The sequence below is a fragment of the Hemicordylus capensis genome, chromosome 5 (assembly GCF_027244095.1).
Source record: "Hemicordylus capensis ecotype Gifberg chromosome 5, rHemCap1.1.pri, whole genome shotgun sequence".
Taxonomy (NCBI): domain Eukaryota; kingdom Metazoa; phylum Chordata; class Lepidosauria; order Squamata; family Cordylidae; genus Hemicordylus; species Hemicordylus capensis.
The window spans coordinates 102,418,659-102,435,887 of NC_069661.1; the positions used below are offsets into that span (position 1 = coordinate 102,418,659).

General features: G+C 42.7%; 1 protein-coding gene across 19 annotated transcripts in view; it reads right to left on the minus strand.

The window, feature by feature from the left end:
• Positions 1-17,229, minus strand: part of LIMCH1 (LIM and calponin homology domains 1) — a 273,017-nt gene that overhangs the window by 37,075 nt on the left and 218,713 nt on the right. For all 19 annotated transcript variants that reach the window (XR_008308119.1, XM_053253675.1, XM_053253673.1 and 16 more), the window contains 7 exons: positions 15,682-15,811; positions 10,072-10,229; positions 8,932-9,344; positions 7,586-7,806; positions 3,480-3,549; positions 931-1,094; positions 29-134 (listed from right to left, as the gene is read on the minus strand). Coding sequence is in view for 18 of the 19 variants with exons in the window: in XM_053253675.1 (XP_053109650.1) it covers positions 29-134; positions 931-1,094; positions 3,480-3,549; positions 7,586-7,806; positions 8,932-9,344; positions 10,072-10,229; positions 15,682-15,811 (1,262 nt within the window). In the remaining variant the exon portion in view is untranslated. The remainder of the gene's footprint in view (positions 1-28; positions 135-930; positions 1,095-3,479; positions 3,550-7,585; positions 7,807-8,931; positions 9,345-10,071; positions 10,230-15,681; positions 15,812-17,229) is intronic.

Genomic DNA, 17,229 nt, shown 5'->3' on the forward strand with positions numbered 1-17,229 from the left:
ATCTTTAAAACCCTTCTTGATTGTTTACCTTGTGGGACAGAATTCTGCAGGACTACTTGGTTTGCCTCAGGTATCTTCTTCAGAAATGGAAATGCAATGCCTCCATCTTGCTCAGGGGTTTCCAAGGTCACTGCCTAGGCCAATTATTTGAAGAACAGAATCAGCATCAAGACAGCAAAAACAAATAAAAATGAAAAGTCATCATACAAAAGTAGATAAGCATATTTCTCCTCAGTCCCTACTGTACTGTCCACTGCTGGGCTTCTAAGTTGGATAAATTAGCTAGGGCTGCATCTGCTCTACAGGATTTCCTGGCTAAATCTAGGACAATATATAGCCTGTCTTTCCTATCCAAATGGGCACATCCAAGTGGCTAAAACTAGTCCTAAAGAAAGACTGACAGGCAAACAGCTTATTTATTTATTTAACACATTTGTATACCACCCAAAACGCAACAAAGTCTACAAAGTAAACAAAGTTTACAACAAAGTTTCTGGGCGGTTTATAGCTTGTCTGAACAGAATTATTTTAACCCATTTATGAAGGTGTTAACAATGAGGGGCACGAATCACCCATTTTGAATTGGGTCAACATCACTCACAGCACTTTTGCCTTAAGTCATCACTTCTTTCCACTGCTCTTTATGTCTAATGTCAGCTTTCTTCCTCTCTCCAATGTCTGTCTGGATTGGGTCATATTAAAACGAAACAGAGTACTCTTCAGGGTGCATGAACAAGGATTGTTTGTCACTGAGCTAGATCTATTTGCAGGCTAAAACCCAGAAACAGAGGAACCTTTTTGTGAGCACTTTCATTGGCGAGAAATGCTTCTCCTTATTCGAAAGATAAACAGGTCCTACTTTCTCATGATGGAAAGAGGAAATGTGAGTCACCTTATTCTCAGCCATATGTTTTAAGTGTATCATGTTACCTTCTGCATAACTGGTGCTTCTGCATCCTTCTGTTGCCCTGTTTCAGGTTTCTTCGGCTCATCATTTGAACCAATTTCCTTGGAATGATTAGTGAGGGAGGGGAACTCTACACTGACCACTGTAGGGCTGGCACAGGAAACCATTGTGCTGAATTCTTTGTGGTCTAAAATTAATCCCATTAGAAAAAGACAAAATGCAAACATATTTAAATAAGGAAAAGAAAAGCAGCATTGGTTTAAGGATGCTGAATTTGTCCAATAAACACACACAGACTAGACATTACAGTTGATGACATTTTCCACAGAAAGCAGCTAGACTGCAGAAGCTGATATACAGCCAGATCATAGTGATTCAGGAAGACAAGGCTTGAGTCAGATGTTTACCTTTCTTCCGTAATGCAACTCAGCCTCATAAACCAGCTAAATATTTACATGAGCTTGTTCTTGCCAAATCAAGAAGGGCATTTGCCTTGGCATGCTTGAATGCGCAGCCCTTAAGCTCTCTTAAAGGGTTGCTATCTCTGTATTCCATTTGTTCAAAGGTTATGCCTGTGTCAGTCAGGAGCAGTTGAGACAACTGATCATATGTTGCTTCACTGTTTATTTTACAGAGATATTCAGCTAGCACTTTTGTCAACTATTTTGTCTAGATTCCCAGATAAGCCATCGGCTTTTTATCTCCTTTTGTCTGACAGTGATATTAATGTTTCCACCAAGGTGGCAAAATTTACATTGCAAACTGTGTAAGGAAGCAATTGGTAAAATCATGAGTGTCGACTGTACTATATTTTCTTATATTGTAAATGATGTTTTGTAAGAAAGTACTGGCAGAATCATGATTGCTGGAGGTTACTAATCTATTGTGTTGTATTTTTGTCTGGTCAATAAAGATTCCATTTCATATACAGCCAGACATTCAGGGCTTTAGCAATGAGTTGATTAATTTACTCAAATAAGGCCCCAATGAGTAGTCAGTACATTTAAAAGATGCTGTATTAATATCTTAAAAGTTGCAGACAGCTGCTTTCTTAGAAGAGGCACCCCCATGTCACTGGAGGGAATGCCTCTTTTTAGAAGATGCTTCCTGTTGCAACAGATGCATCAACATCCATGCAAAACAAAGAAAGCAGCCTTTTACATTTGTTTCATTCATATGCAAATATACATAGATTTGAGTGATCAATCAAAACTCAACAGGATTACTTTAATTAGATGACAACCCAAATACAAAGATAAATAAATAATACTCAAACATTTAGTTAGATGTTTTTGCCATTCTTACTCAAGTGATCTGGGAAGGGTACAAGAGCTCCTGAAGACTACAATTCTGAACAGAATTACTTGGAAGTAAGCCCCACTGCACACAGTGAGATTTACTTCCAAGTAATCATGTTATTTATTTAGTAGCAGTTTTTAAAACCATATATATATATATAGGAGGAAAGATGGGTTAGAAATCCGAATAAATACAAAGTTGATACTAGCTCTGTTCACAAAGTATGTTCAAATGCATATATAATCTCTACATAGTGTACACACATACAGTCATTCACATGTTACATTCAGCATACATATGGCAGGATACTTCCCATCCATACCCTGCATTTGAATGGGCCTGCACTTTTACTTTTTAGCAAAAGGTTTACTTTTTAAAATGAACACATGTATAGTTATTCACACAAAAATGTGCACACGTATGCAGACAGCTGCATGCACAAACAATGTAATGTCCGAATATTTATTTTTTTATTTTTAATTTTTTTACATTTATATTCCACTTTTCCTCCAAGGAGCCCAGAGAGGTGTACTACATACTTAAGTTTCTCCTCACAACAACCCTGTGAAGTACGTTAGGCTGAGAGATACGTGACTGGCCCAGAGTCACCCAGCTAGTATCATGGCTGAATGGGGATTTTAAGTCGGTCCTAGTCCAGCACTCTAACCACTACAACACGCTGGCTCCATGGCAGCTGTCACTGATAACTCAGTGACAGAGCATCTGCTTTGCATGCAGAAAGTCCCAAGTTCAGTGTAACCTCTCATCTCTAGGTAAGGCTGGGAAAGACTCCTGCCTGAAACTTTAGCAAGCCACTGCCAGGCAGTGGCACCGAGTAGACACGATACTAAGCTAGATAGACCAAATGGTCTGACTCAGTGTAAGTTAGTTTTCTATGTTCCTAAGGGCTCTACTGGATCAGACCAAAGGTCCATCTAGTCCAGCATCCTGCTTTCCACAGTGGCCAACCTCCCAACTCTGGGAGGCACAGAAGTGAGACAAATAGCCCTCTCCCACCATTGCTTCTCTGTGACTGGCCTCTTAACCAAGAGGTCTCATACCAGCCATTATGACTAGTAGTTGACCTGACTCGGATCACCCCAAATTACCTACATACAGTGAAGGAGGCCATATGAGCTGAAGGTTCACTTCCATAGGCCTATGCCCTACCATCTAAGGTAGATACAATCTGGGGCCCTGTGTGAACTAGTCTCTGTTTAAAAAGAAAATGCCTGTCAGTTTGGCTACCCTTAAAATGCTTTTTGAAACAAACCTGGAGATGCTCTTTCTGAATCAATGTTGTCTTTTTGGTTGGTGTTTTTAGTTTCTTCAGTCACGGAGCCCTGCAGAGAACATTTGCATTACTGTCAAACCAGAGGAGAAACAAATACAAACGCTGTGCTTTTTCTAATGCAATAGCAGAATTTGCTCCTTGAATTTAGAGGGGCTTGAATTCAAGACACTCAGCAAAGAGCAGTCTTTCAAGACATCCACTGACTTAGAAACTTGGATTGCACTACTCCACAGGAAGTGGTTTGAGGGCTGAATTATTGAGCCAACAAATGCAAAGCAGAAAGTGAGCCAGAACTAAGAGACTCAGTTTTAATTTGACTAGCTAAAGCCCCATGTTCATACTGAACTAATTTTGAACATATCTGTTCATCATTTGGTGACCACTTCAGCAGTGGCTTGCATGTTTGAATGAACCACCACAGACAGAGTTTTCATATTACCTCATACACAACACTTTTCAGTGGACATAGTTCATACAGTATTCTGCCAGCCATCCTATCTAGTAAAAGGCTTGGTGTCCGTGCCTCCCTGGCCTCTTCTGGGCATGCGCGAAGCGCATGGCCAGAAGGAGCCAGGGAGGCAGGACCGCCAGCACCCGGCGGCCATCTTGGGTGGCCAGAAGCGGCCGCCCCGAAGAAGCCGGGTAAGCGGCGGCGGGGGACACTGGCCGAGGCGGCGGCAAAGCCGCCGCCTCGGCCAGGGGAGGCGGCGCGGCCGAGGAGGCGGCAGAGCCATGGCCGAGGCCTGGCCGTGCCGCCACTTACCCGGCTTCTTCGGGGCGGCCGCTTCTGGCTGCCCAGGATGGCTGCCGGACGAGGCGGCAAACAAAACAATGCGGCGGTGGGCCCGGGCAGCGGTGGGCCAGGCCGGAGCCGCGGTGGGTGGCGGGCCCAGCCGGAGCCACGGGCGGCGGTAGGTGGCGGGCCCGGCCGGAGCCGCGGGCGCCGGGGGGTGGCGGGAGAGGGAATGGCGGCGAACGTCTGGAGCGCAGAGCTCCACTAGCGCCCGTTAACCAACGGGCTACAAAACCACTAGTTGAACATAAAGTAATCAACTAATGAGAAACCAAATCATGAAGCAGGGATGTGCAGAACCCCAGCCTCTGGACCAATACTTTTTGCTAATCTCATCAACACTTTTTGCCTCTATCAGAATCCCTCAGAGATTTCACCTAGGCAGGAACCTCCATTCATCTCAACACTTTATGTTTCGTGGTAACTTAGGAACTGTTTGTGGATTTCCCTCCTCGGCCACTGAAGTTTTGCTGGTCTAATCAAAACAGTTTTTGCTTCCTACAAAATTCCTTGGATGTTTTGTCCAAGCATGAAAGTTCAAATTTGCCTCAAATTTGCCCTTTAGGCAAATTCAGCAGTGAATCAAAAGAAAGATAGTAACACATTTTCAATAAGCCTAGAAAAAAGAAAAAGAAAAAGTAGCAATCTTTCTATTACCAGAACCAGCAGGACAACAAAATCTCTATACAGCAGAGTTTATCGTGCAGAACACATCTTGCCATCTTTGCTTTTGGAGGTTATATAATTTAATCTTTTAACCCAAAATAAATTGGGCTTCAGCTGCTCTGATTTCTCTTTCAGCCATTTCCTAGCACCCACTGAGCACCTAGCACCCATTTCCTGTCCAGGTTTTTTTCTGTTTATTGGAGCTACACCCTACTTCCTCTTCTGGAATAACTAGCAACATACACAAAGTAGAATAGCAACATAGAGTACAGAGCAACAAAAAGTAGGGATGTTTCAGTTAACATATGTTATTTAAAATGCATATATTCCTTTGGTGACTTCTGAGCCCAGTACAAGAATAAAGACAGATTAAATTGAAAATGCCCTAGAGGCAATATATGCCATTTTCCAGTTCAAAAGGCAGCAACACCCAAGACACCTAAAAGTCACCTCAGTTATAAACAACCAAGACACCTCAATTATAAACACACAAGGCCAATTCCTGTACTGAGCAGGGGTGGTGAGACGATCAGGAAACTTCCAAGGTCCTTTCCATCTCTAAAATGCTTATTTCCAAGTCATTTTGATTAAATTGCAACCAAAAATACCATACAGCCAACTCAACTGCTCCAGGGAGAGTTCTCTCTCCCTGTAATAGCTTGATTATCTGCTCAGTAAGGTAATGAGGATTTTCCCACACAAAATGCAAATGTATGCTAGAATGTGGTGGCAAAATGGTCATCTGTATGGACTCCTCATCAGAGCTCTCCACAGTCCAGTAATTCTGCAAAATTGTCAAGATTAAAAACCTATCAATAATATTTTTCATTTCTTTAACAGCCCTGAACTGCCTGTTTTCAAAACAGAGCATTGATGGGACATGAAAAGAAACATCCATGTGTCGTTCCCCTGCTAACTGGGTAAAGAGAATCCTTTCAAAGTGGGGATTCTCTTTATATTATGCAGGGGGAGAGCAATTGGTCATATTCAACTCCAGCACAACATCCCTTCAGTGGTTGTTGCTGGTTTCTACCTTCTCCTGCTTTATACATTGTAAGCCCTTTGGGGACAGGGTCTCATCTTATTATTATTTTTCCTATCTAAACTGCTTTGCTAACGTTTTGTTGAGAAGCAGTATATAAATAGCAGTAGTAATAATAGTAATGAATTCAGTATACTGTATGTAAACACAGCTAATTTTAATGCATTAATTAACTGTTTCAGAAATGAGGTTCCCAGATTATAACTGGTGGAATATGGAAGCAAATTTAAATTATACAATATTTAAATTTAGGTCAACTACATATTATGCTCCCATTTTCTACAAAAAAGCTGATTCATTTCATTTCTAAATTCACCCAGAAGAACCATCTACAATACTTTAGGCCCAGAAGGGATTAATACTTAATGCACTACCAGGGCCAATCTGTCTGTTGGAAAGGGCTAAAATGTACAGATTTTGCAATAGTGGTTGAGTGTGGTTAATCTTTGTACCCTGACCAAACCCACATAGACACTAGGAGCTGGTTGGGGTGGATTTCATGTGAATGCTTTTTTACACTGCAAAAAACTAACTATAGATGTTGACATTCAATTCTGCCACTTAAGGAAAATTGTAAATGGAGAAGAAAGGCTTCATATATTGGGCAAATTATGTGACTGTCAGTATGCCAGACACAGCAAGAGTTGAGAAACTCCTTAGCCTTGTTAAACTAAATCCTGAGGCTCATTAAAAAAATTATGCAATTAGCTTTACGGTTTGGGCAAATGACTACTTTGGAGCTGTAATGAAGCTATACAGTTTCCTTTCCTCTCCTGATGTATTTAAGGTTGCAAACCAACAAACCAAGATTTGAGCTAATGTATACATGTAGCAGACCACACAGCCTGGAAACAAATAGTCTTCCTCATGAAAGAATGTTTTAAAGTTTTTAAATAAGTTTCTAAAAATTGTGGAGTCAAAGAGTCCTTTTAAAAGTTAAGGGTTGGGGGAATGCAAATACTTAGATCAGTCTGGAAGATCACTTCCAGTTATGCTCTAATGTACCAACACAAGAAAGAAGGAATAAATCTGGCTTTGTTTTTCTTTTACTGTAGCAAAAAGAGTATTAAATTAAAGCATTCATCTGAAAAACACTTCCCTATAAAACTTGTTTGCAAATAGATTTACTTTCCCAATACAGAAATATTTAAATAGCAAATTATTTGTAATATACCTTTCAGTGTTGGGACTTGCATTAAAAAGTTCTTTTCAAAATCATACGGGGTTCTGAAGCTTAAACTTTGCAAACTTGGAATTCTTGTTGCCCTTTAAATGTTCTCCTAGCCATGTGGAAACCACTTATCCTTAAGCAGCTCCCATGTGGGTGGGAGCCATGTCTAAATGATCTAAGCATATGGGCAGGTCCAATCATACAGGTCTTTCCCGATTGGCACCCCACATGGAAGTCCTGGGTGATCAGTTCCAATCTATAGTTTATTCTCCCAACTGCATGGCATCTGCTCATGGAGGCCAGCAGATCCATGTGGCCAGGAGATCATTCAAAGGGCTCCTAAAATGCATTATGAAAGGTGGTGTGAAAGCACTAAAAAAGAAATGGAGCCAATCCCATCGTGTTGTCCTTACGGTCTGCTCTCTGTGTTTGCTATGCTCGATAAGTCTCTTCAGAACCAGTTCAGTGCTAGTGGAGTCTTGCTTCCCCTCCACCAAGGTGCCATCCACTTCCACCACAGTGTCAGGCTTTGGTGAACGACTTGGCGAAGGAGCAAATATGAACGTTGTACATTCTCTGTCTTGCTCCTCTTCCACTCCATTGAAGGTTTCCCCATTCATGCTGATTTTTCCATCTACCTGCAAGACCGAGTTTCAAAACAAAGTGAGTAAAGAAAAATAAAAGAGCCAAGGCAATCTTTGGTGTTTCTACGAAGAAAGAACATAATAATGTTTCTGGAAACACCAGTGTCTCCAGTAGCAGTTCAGCATTTGTACAACCCTAACTGCAGAGCTATTCATGTGCCCCTTATATGTTATAGCAGCAGTATGGGAGCCACCAGTGTCTCAATGGACCAGGTCATTCCTTCATTCTGAATGCTGACCAGGTCTCAAGAGAACCACCAACCCAACTGACAGGAAAATCTCTCAGAGCTATTAGGAATTTAGAGTATAAAGTCTTCCAGTAGGGATTGATCTTTTTACATTTGCAAAAAAGCACCATGTGCACTGATGGATGGCTTTATTAATTAAACAACGGCTGTTACACAATTAAAGAAATCTTAGTTGATTATCATATATGTTTTAATCAATTAACTGATTAGATCTGCACAAATCTGTATATTAATAAACAATCATTCTGAAGGGGGAAAAATACACTGATTTCCAGTGATGCCCACACACAGACTTTGAAGTGCTTCACATGGCCCATGTTTAGCGCCGGACGGGGTTTGCTGGGGAGAGTTCCCAGCACACGAGCAGTCCTGCAGCCCTGGGCAGCCGGATTGGCCACCCACACGACTCCGTTATGGAGCCAGTGGGGGATGTGGGGATCGGGGGCCATGTGGACCCCGGAAGTCTCAGCATGAGCACATGGGGCATTCTGGGGGGACCTCTGACTTGTAGCTGCTTGTAGCCTGCCAATTGGGGGTCTACTAGTGTGTCGCCACGCACCACGGCAGCACACGATTTAAAAAACGAGGATAACGGAGCACTCGCTTAAGGGGAAAGAGGGGGAATTAGGCAGGCTAGCTGCCTTGGAACCACTGGGCTCACCTGCGAGTCCAGTGGTTCCAATGATCACTAGAAAGGTGGCTAGGCTCCTTTAGCCCACTTTCTAGTTATTGTGGGAATAGGCTCTTCATACTGTAGCTAAATAACCATAATCATAATAGTCACCATCAACCTCTGCCATATTAAGAAAGGACTGTTTAAAGCTGTTCCCTTTGTTGTTTCAAGCTCTTTGAAAGGCATCCTTCAACCTACCTTAAAGGTTTTCAAAACCTGCTGGGTGTTTTTGGGTTGCGAGTAAGGCTTGGGGGTCAGCATAGGCACAGCCTTGGAGACGAAAGGTTTGCTTGGAGAAGTGCGGCCTGTGGAAATGCTGGCTTCCGATCCGCTGGCGGGAGCAATGGTTGCCTCTACCTTGGCAGTGTATTTGGGGACAGGGAGTGATTGTTGCCGTAGATATCTAAGAGGATTCGGGTCCTTCGGTGGGGATGATGAATTTGGCTCAGCTGAATGGCTTCTCTCCAGAATTTTTGGCATCTCCAAGCGTTCAAGGACAGCTTCACTAATAGTGAATCTCTCAATATATTGTTGGAGAATACTCTCTGCCTCCTCACGCGACCTGGCATTCTTGTATGCTTCATGAAGCTCTTTCTCTCGCCTCTCTCTGTTTTGGGGAGAACAGAAGCATGATTGCCAGTAAATGACAAATTTCTAGCACTGCTGGGTATTTGTGCAAAAGAGAGTATGCCCAACTCATATCTAATCTGCAACAGCTCTGAAGAAAGTAGTAAACAGCTCCACTCCATAGTTCATTCAATACTTTTAAGAGAGGGAGCCATTTTATGTTATTATTGAAATCATGTGGCAAGCCTTTTCCTGGCATATACCACCTCAAACTGCAGGTAGGCATGGGTGAATGTTTATTTATTTATTTGATATATTTATACGTTCCCCCAAATCAAATACTCTCTGCATAAAGAAACTAGCATGGCTAGGCTGACCTCCTTCTCTCAACATGCTAGTTTTCCAGCTGTTAGTTTACAATTCCTCCTCATGGAGGAGCATTCAAACAAAAACAACTTTCCCAGCACCCCAATGCAGATACATCCACAGCCTGAAGTAGCAGAACCCAGGGGAAAACATTACCATGCAATTCTGCTGACCGTGCAAGAAAGTGAGTCCATACAGATTATCATTTGAACCATATTATCCCACCATACATCTGCATTTGAGATGCAGTAAAATCCTCACCATCACTTGGCAGAGGGATATAGATGGAGGCCCTATGTTCATCTGTATGAGCTCACTGTGTCTCCATTAGACATAGGACAGCAGCTCTAATGGGGTGATGGTTAAGAGCTATAGAACACTGTTTCCTAAAAAGAACATACTTCTCTTCCACAATCTCTCTGTAAGTCTTGATGCTTTTCCTACGCTCACTGGTCCCATCAGCTCCAGTCAATAATCGCTCCATCTTCTTTCTTTCAGCTTCTTTTTTTAATAAATCCTGTGAAGCACTTCTCCGGCGACTTTTCCACCGAGCTAAATCCTGTTGGAGAAAGTACAAAGAGAGCATGATCTAGTCTGTGTAACAGCAAAAAGCAACCTTGTACGATAGATTAGGCCACTAGTATTCAACTCTTGGGTCAGAATCTACAAAGAGATAGTATCCCAGCCTAAGGTGGGTTATAGTAGTGGCATCAACACTATATTATTTCTTAATTTAAGAGTTTGTTCTGTTTGAGAGAAAGACAGAGAGGGTAACCAGAGGCAAAGGACTTCCTGTGCCTTTAATATAGTTACAGTAATAGTAATCCTTAGCATTTGTACTTGCAAGGTAGATCATCATGCTCATCAGATTACAGGCTTAGGGCTGAGGCTAGACCTAGCTTAATGGTACCTAATGACTTTTGGGCAGAGGTGACATTTGAACCAGAGACTTTTCTGGTTTACAGTTCACTCTCTTAGCCACTATGCTAGACCAGCTTTTAGCAGTTTTTAAAAAACTGTTGCATCCACCAAAATTTCTCTACCATCTGTGTAACTATTCAGTGTACAATGAATATGATGACAAATAATTATATACCACTTTTAAACAGGGGTGGATGACATCACCACAAACTACACCATTGAAGTGTCCCTACATGTCCCTACAACTGTTCCAAATTTGGTTCAAATCAGTTAGGTAGTTCACAAGTTAACCCACTTGCACCTCAAAAGTTCATGTTTCTGCCATCCTGAATTAAGGTGGGTGACGTCATTACAAACTATGTCATTGAGGTGCCCCTATGTGTTCCTACAACTGTACCCAATTTGGTTCATATTGCTCTAGGCACTGTGAAGTTGATAAGGATGGACACACAGACACACAATCACACAGGGAGACACACATATGCATGCACGCACACAGAATGCTGTGTGTTCACATAACTTTACTTTTTTTACGGAAAGTAGGCTAAAATGCAAGGTTGCCTCGTAATTTTATTGTGGCTTTCAGGAACAATTTACAAAGCATTGTTGTTCTGTATAAGAGTCTTCCACAAGCATCACTGAGGATACATTGATCACACGAGTTCATTTTTGTCTGATCTGAAAATAGCATAAGGACTATGAAATGAAATGAAAACTGTTGCAAGCATACAGAGATAGTCCAAGATATTTTCATGCCTGAGGCAGAATATCCAAATTGTGTCATTCCCATAACAGTAAAAATATAATGAACCGAATCATGGATTCTCAAACCTGGGTCCCCAGATGCAGCTGAACTACCACTACCAACACCCCGAGTAACAATGGCATTAAGCTATTATGGCTGGAGATGATGGGAGTATTAATCCAACAACATCTGGGGACACAAGATTGGAAAACCCTGAACTAAATAACTGATAACTTGTGGTCATTAATGGTACTCCAAAGTCTGCTGCCTGGAGTGAGATGCTTTCTTCTGCCTTATGGTAGGGCTGGCCTGACAGACAACTGAATGGAAGCTGCACAGCCGCAGTACCCGGTGGACTTTTCCTTGTATCTCCTTGATGCACAGTGTTCTTTGCTATTGGTAATAAGCAACATCCAGACTAGTTACTCTACTACTAGTACTAGTAGAGTAGTTTACTACTACTAGAGTAGTAGTTGAAATCAATGGCACAAGTTATGACTAACTTAAATCCCACTAGTTTCAATGGGATTTAGCCATGACTGATGCTTTACAACTCTCCAAATTTAATAACCCAGCATGATTTTGATTTGAGTGATTGATGCCATGGCACTGGAGTTCATTCTCCTGTTTGCTCATGCCCACAACCATGTGGGCATGAACAGCCATGTGAACCCCACCCACCTGGAACTGAAATTCACATAAAATTGGGAGCTTCAGCAAATATTTCAGGTTCCCATAGGATTCACCCTACATGGCTGTAGCATGCACAAGCTGCTTGTACCCCATACAAACAATTCAATCAACTGTTTCATATTTGTATAAATGATCCCTGCACAACAGCAGTAGCATAAGGAGAAAACATCTTATATAATTTTTTTCATGTCACTTTATTTATTTCTCAAATTTGTAGACCACTCCAAACGTCTATCTCTGGGTGGCTTACAGCAACATAAAACAAATTAAAAATGAAAACCGTGAAACCATTTAAAACCACAGTCAAGTTAAAAAGCTTGGGTGAAAAAATGAGTCTTTAGGGACTTTCAAGAAGTTGTCAGAGATAGGAAGGCTCTTATTTCATCAGGGAGTGCATTCCAGAGTCTCGGGATAGAAACAGAGAACGCCTGTCCTGCGTAGCCACAAGACGAGCAGGTGGCAACTGCAGACAAACCTTTCCAGCTGATCTCAATGGGCAATGGGCTTATGGTGAAGAAGACATTCTCTTAAATACCCTGGGCCTAAGCTGTTTAGGGCTTTATAGGTTATAAGCAAAACCTTGTATTTTGCCCAGAAACCTATTGATAGCCACTGTAGCTCTTTTAGTATAGGAGTAATATGGTCTCTCTGAGATGACCCAGAAACCAACCTGGCTGCCACATTCTGTACTAACTGCAGTTTCCGGACTACATACAAAGGCAGCCCCACATATAGAGTGCACTGCAGTAAAGTCTGGAGGTCATCAGCATATGTACCACTGTTCTGAGGTTGTTTATCTCAAGAAACACATGCAGCTGGCATATCAGCCAAAGCTCATAGAAAGCACCTCTGGCCACCACCTCAACCTGAGACATCAGGGAGAGGTTTGAATCCAGAAGCACTCCCAGACTGAGTACCTGTTCCTTCTTGGGAAGTGTGATTCTATCCAGAACCATCAGATCAAAATAGTCTCCCAAGTTCCAACCCCACACAATAAGTAGCTCCATCTTATCTGGATTCAGTCTCAGTTTTTCTCTCATCCAGCCCATCGCTGCCTCCAGGCAGGCATTTAGGGAAGTTATGCTTTCTCTTGATGATGTTGACATGGAGAAATAGATCTGGATGTCATCAGCATACTGATAATATCCTGCACCAAATCTCCTGATGATCTCTCATAATCTCCAGCTGTTTCATGTAGATATTAAAAAGCACTGGAGACAGTATGGAGCCCTGGCGGACACCATACAAAAGTTCAGATTTTGAAGAGCAACAGTCTCCAAGTGACACCATCTGGAATCTGCCCGAGAGGTAGGAGCGGAACCTGCAAAGCAGTGCCTCCCAGCACCAAGCCCCTCAGACGCTCCAGAAGGATACTATGGTAGAATAATATCAAAAGCCGTCAAGAGCTCCAAAAGGACCAACAGAATCACATTCCCACTGTATATTCTTAATTGGGAGATCATTCATCAGGTCAACCAAGGCAGTCTCCACCCCACAGCCTGCCCCCAAACCAGTATGAAATGGGTCTATATAATCTCTCTGGAACTGGGAGGCCACCACCCTCTCAATTAACTTGCCCAGTCATGGAAGACTGGAGAGAGGCTTATAGTTGCTTAACTGAGGGATCCAATGCAGGCTTCTTCAGAAGAGTTCTACTTATTGGCTCCTTAAGACAAGGAGGCATCCTTCCCTCCCCCAGAGAAGCATTTATAATATCTACCAGAATATGAGAGATTTTATCCACAAAAAACTCATTTAAAACGTCATAGTGGGTAATAGATAGTGCCAAATTCTGATTCAAGGGAGAAGAGGCATGTACTAACCCTCTCACAGCCCTGAACAACTCCCCTGGATATGAGCCTGTGGATGCAACATGGCAGGGGAAAAATAGCTTCTTTGTAGCATGTATTATCTGAGCATAGATCTTCAAATGTGCTCTATGTTGTAATCTGTTGGATGTGAGTGGAGTCTTTCTCCACTTGTGCTCCAGTCATCTACCTTGCCGCTTCAGCACCTGTAGTTCTTCCATATACCAAGGGGCCAATTTTGAAGTGGATTGGAGAAGATGCTTAGAATATCATGTCTACTGCTCTGGTGATTTTACTATTCCAATTCTTCATGACAGCATCAGCAGGTTCACTGGCAGAGCCAACACTAAATCTTTCCAAAGCTTCTTGAAATCCTATTGGATCCAATAACCTTCTCAGGATGACCATCCTAATAGGTTCCTCACCCCTGCAGAGGTGGGATGTAGTTGAGTCCAACCTTAACCAGATGGTGGTCTGTCCATGACAATGGGGAAATCACAGGAGTCCCCACTCATGGAACACCACCCTGATCAGAGTAAAAAGACCAGATCAAGCATGTGACCAGCAACATGTGTCAGTCCTGAGACTGCTTAGGATAGGCCCATATGTGTCATGCCTCTATGAACTCCTGAGCCACCCAGGACAACTTGGTCCCCAGGTGAACACTGAAGTCTCCCACCACCACAAGCCTGGGAGTCTCCAATGCAAAGCCTGAGACCAAGTCTGTCAGCTCAGTTAGGGACTCTGTTGGGTGGCGCGGTGATCAGTACACCAACAGAAGCCAGTCTATCCCTCCTCCCCAAACTTAAGTACACACATTTGATATGGTCAGACACTTCAACAAGAATCCTAGTAAGGGAGATGTTGTTCTTAGACCACAGCTACTCCACCTTCCCGCCTGTGTCCTCCCACCTGCTCAACAGAGGACCTTGGAGGAAGAAGCTGGGACCAGACTTGGCCACCAGCCTTCCCCAACCAAGTCTCTGTGATGCTTAACAGGTCTGCTCCTTCATCCATAATCAGATCATGGATGATTTCTGATTTATTCTGGACTGACCTGACATTACAAAGGAGCAAGGTGAGGCTCCGTGGATAGCTGGCACTGCTCCCCAAGGTCAAAGAGCTGGCAGGACAGCCAGAAGGGGCAACAGCTATTAGATTTCTGATTTCCCTTCCCCTGTAATGGTCTTCTGACTTGCCAATGTTACTTCTTCTATTCCCCACTACCACCAGAATAGCCACCCCATAATCAGTGGATACACCCCGTCTCCCCATCTGCAGACAAACCTACATTATAATCTCACCTAAGATTTAAATAAGAAGCTTTCTAAGCAGCAGCCCCTGCTTTGAAAACAGCCACAACACTGTAGAATATATAGAATACCCACCCACCACTACCATACAACCAGAAAACACATACATGTAAATTTTCTTCCACCACTGTTCTGAAAAATGTTTTGCTTCTGTCCTTCGGCAACAGACTATCCTTTTAAGGGACTATACTTTTAAGAGGAAAAGGACCCCACCTAATGGAGAATTGCACAGAAGAGAAATCTACACAAACACAAGGTGATGAACAATATGGTATCTGTTCAGCTTTTGTAATCAGGTGGGACAGTGGCCAATGCCAAGAAAGAAAGCTTCTAGAAACAACACAACAAAAAGTAAGAGAAGCCCCCTGAGGGGTTTGTTTGAGTGTTACTGATGAAACAGGATGGTCACTTATGTATGTGCAGGTGAAAAAGCCTTGTGCAAGCATCACTATTATTCTGCTCAGAGAACACAGACCTTTGGGAGACCCTTTGGCTCATGTGGCTACAAAAGCCCTATGGTCCGATACTCACATCCTGCCATCGATCTTCATCCTCTTTCAGCTGGTGGTGAATCGTCTGTAACTTTTCATGGCGAGCTTTGCTGTGAGGCTGTATCACAGCAGTCTCATCTGTGCATCTCATGTCAAACATGCTCATGCTCCTGAAGGAAAAGAAGTGCAAGGAAAATCAAGGAAGTGACTCATGATGCTCACTGACAGACTTGGAACACTTCAGCCACATGAGGGTGCTAGAGCAAAATTAAATGCATCTTCTCCTCTGAAAAGCTTTGAAATCAGTCATTGCTTAGAGTGGCTTTAGCTGCACAATCACCATATGAGAAAACCATGTTTTGTTGTATGTGCAGTGCTCAGCACCAGCCATACAAAGGTATGTGCAGAGCTCAGCATCAGGCATACAAATGCATCAGCCATATAAATGCATGTGCCAACTGCCTATATATGTTGCATCCCAGTAACATGCCACTAAAAAGAAGAGGCATGTCCTTTTTTGCTTGACATCCAATGTGAATTGAACCTTGGGAAGGCTCTGATTAACCTCAGCCCATCACTGCTCCAACACATGATATGGCTGGGGCCACGGCATGAATGTGCCTGCCACAACGTCATCCAAGCAAGTACTAATGTGATTGTAGCACATCCTTTAATTCTGTGTGAACATCTGAATCACTCCCCAGACTATTAAAGAATGTGCTGTAATCACATGCCCTGGGTTTTCTAGCACATGTAGAGGGGTGATCCAGATGACACCCCCCCCACACACACACACTTAAAGGATGTGCCGCAATCACACTGGCACATCCTTACATGATGTTGGGGTGGGCGCATTCATGCTGCAGCCCCAGCCTTATCGCATGTAGGAGTGACAGTGGACTGATATTCATCTGAACTGGCCCATAGTCCTATATTCACATCAGTGTCATATTTCTCAACTGTCCCTTGGTTAATGGGGGGGGGACATAAATATCTATACCCATTCTTCCTACATAAATTGCTTCATCAACACCAGTGGTTTTCAAACTGTGTTCTTGGAACCCTCTTGTGCCTCTGCCTTTAATGGAAGTGTCTCATCAAAGAATCTCTGACAAGTACTACAGTAACATTGTCAAGTAAAAAAGGAAATGCTGGATGCATTTTTGGCCACACTATCAGTACGTGTGGAACGATGGTGAGATGTGACATGCTTAGCTAAAGCCTCACATGAGCCAAGTGTGTACCACAGAACATACCCCAGCATCATCTGGTATGCCCAGAGATTCTGTGGCAGACGATCAGGAGTTCAGTATATACGGAAAGAGTTGCCTGAATTTAGAATGTTTGAAAACCACATACCTAAGTTTTAGACATGAAAGGTCTGTGAATTAAAATTACTCTGAACAAAGCTTTCCAAAATTTAGTTTCTGAAGCTTCAGATCTGAACCATGAGAGACAGTTGAGAAGTGCATATTGTTCAATACTGCAGATAATGCCAATGGTAAGTAAGCTGTGAGAGCCATCCCTATTCAGCGCGCATGCAGAGTGAATGATCACAAGACATTATTTGGCTTAGGAAAATCCAAAG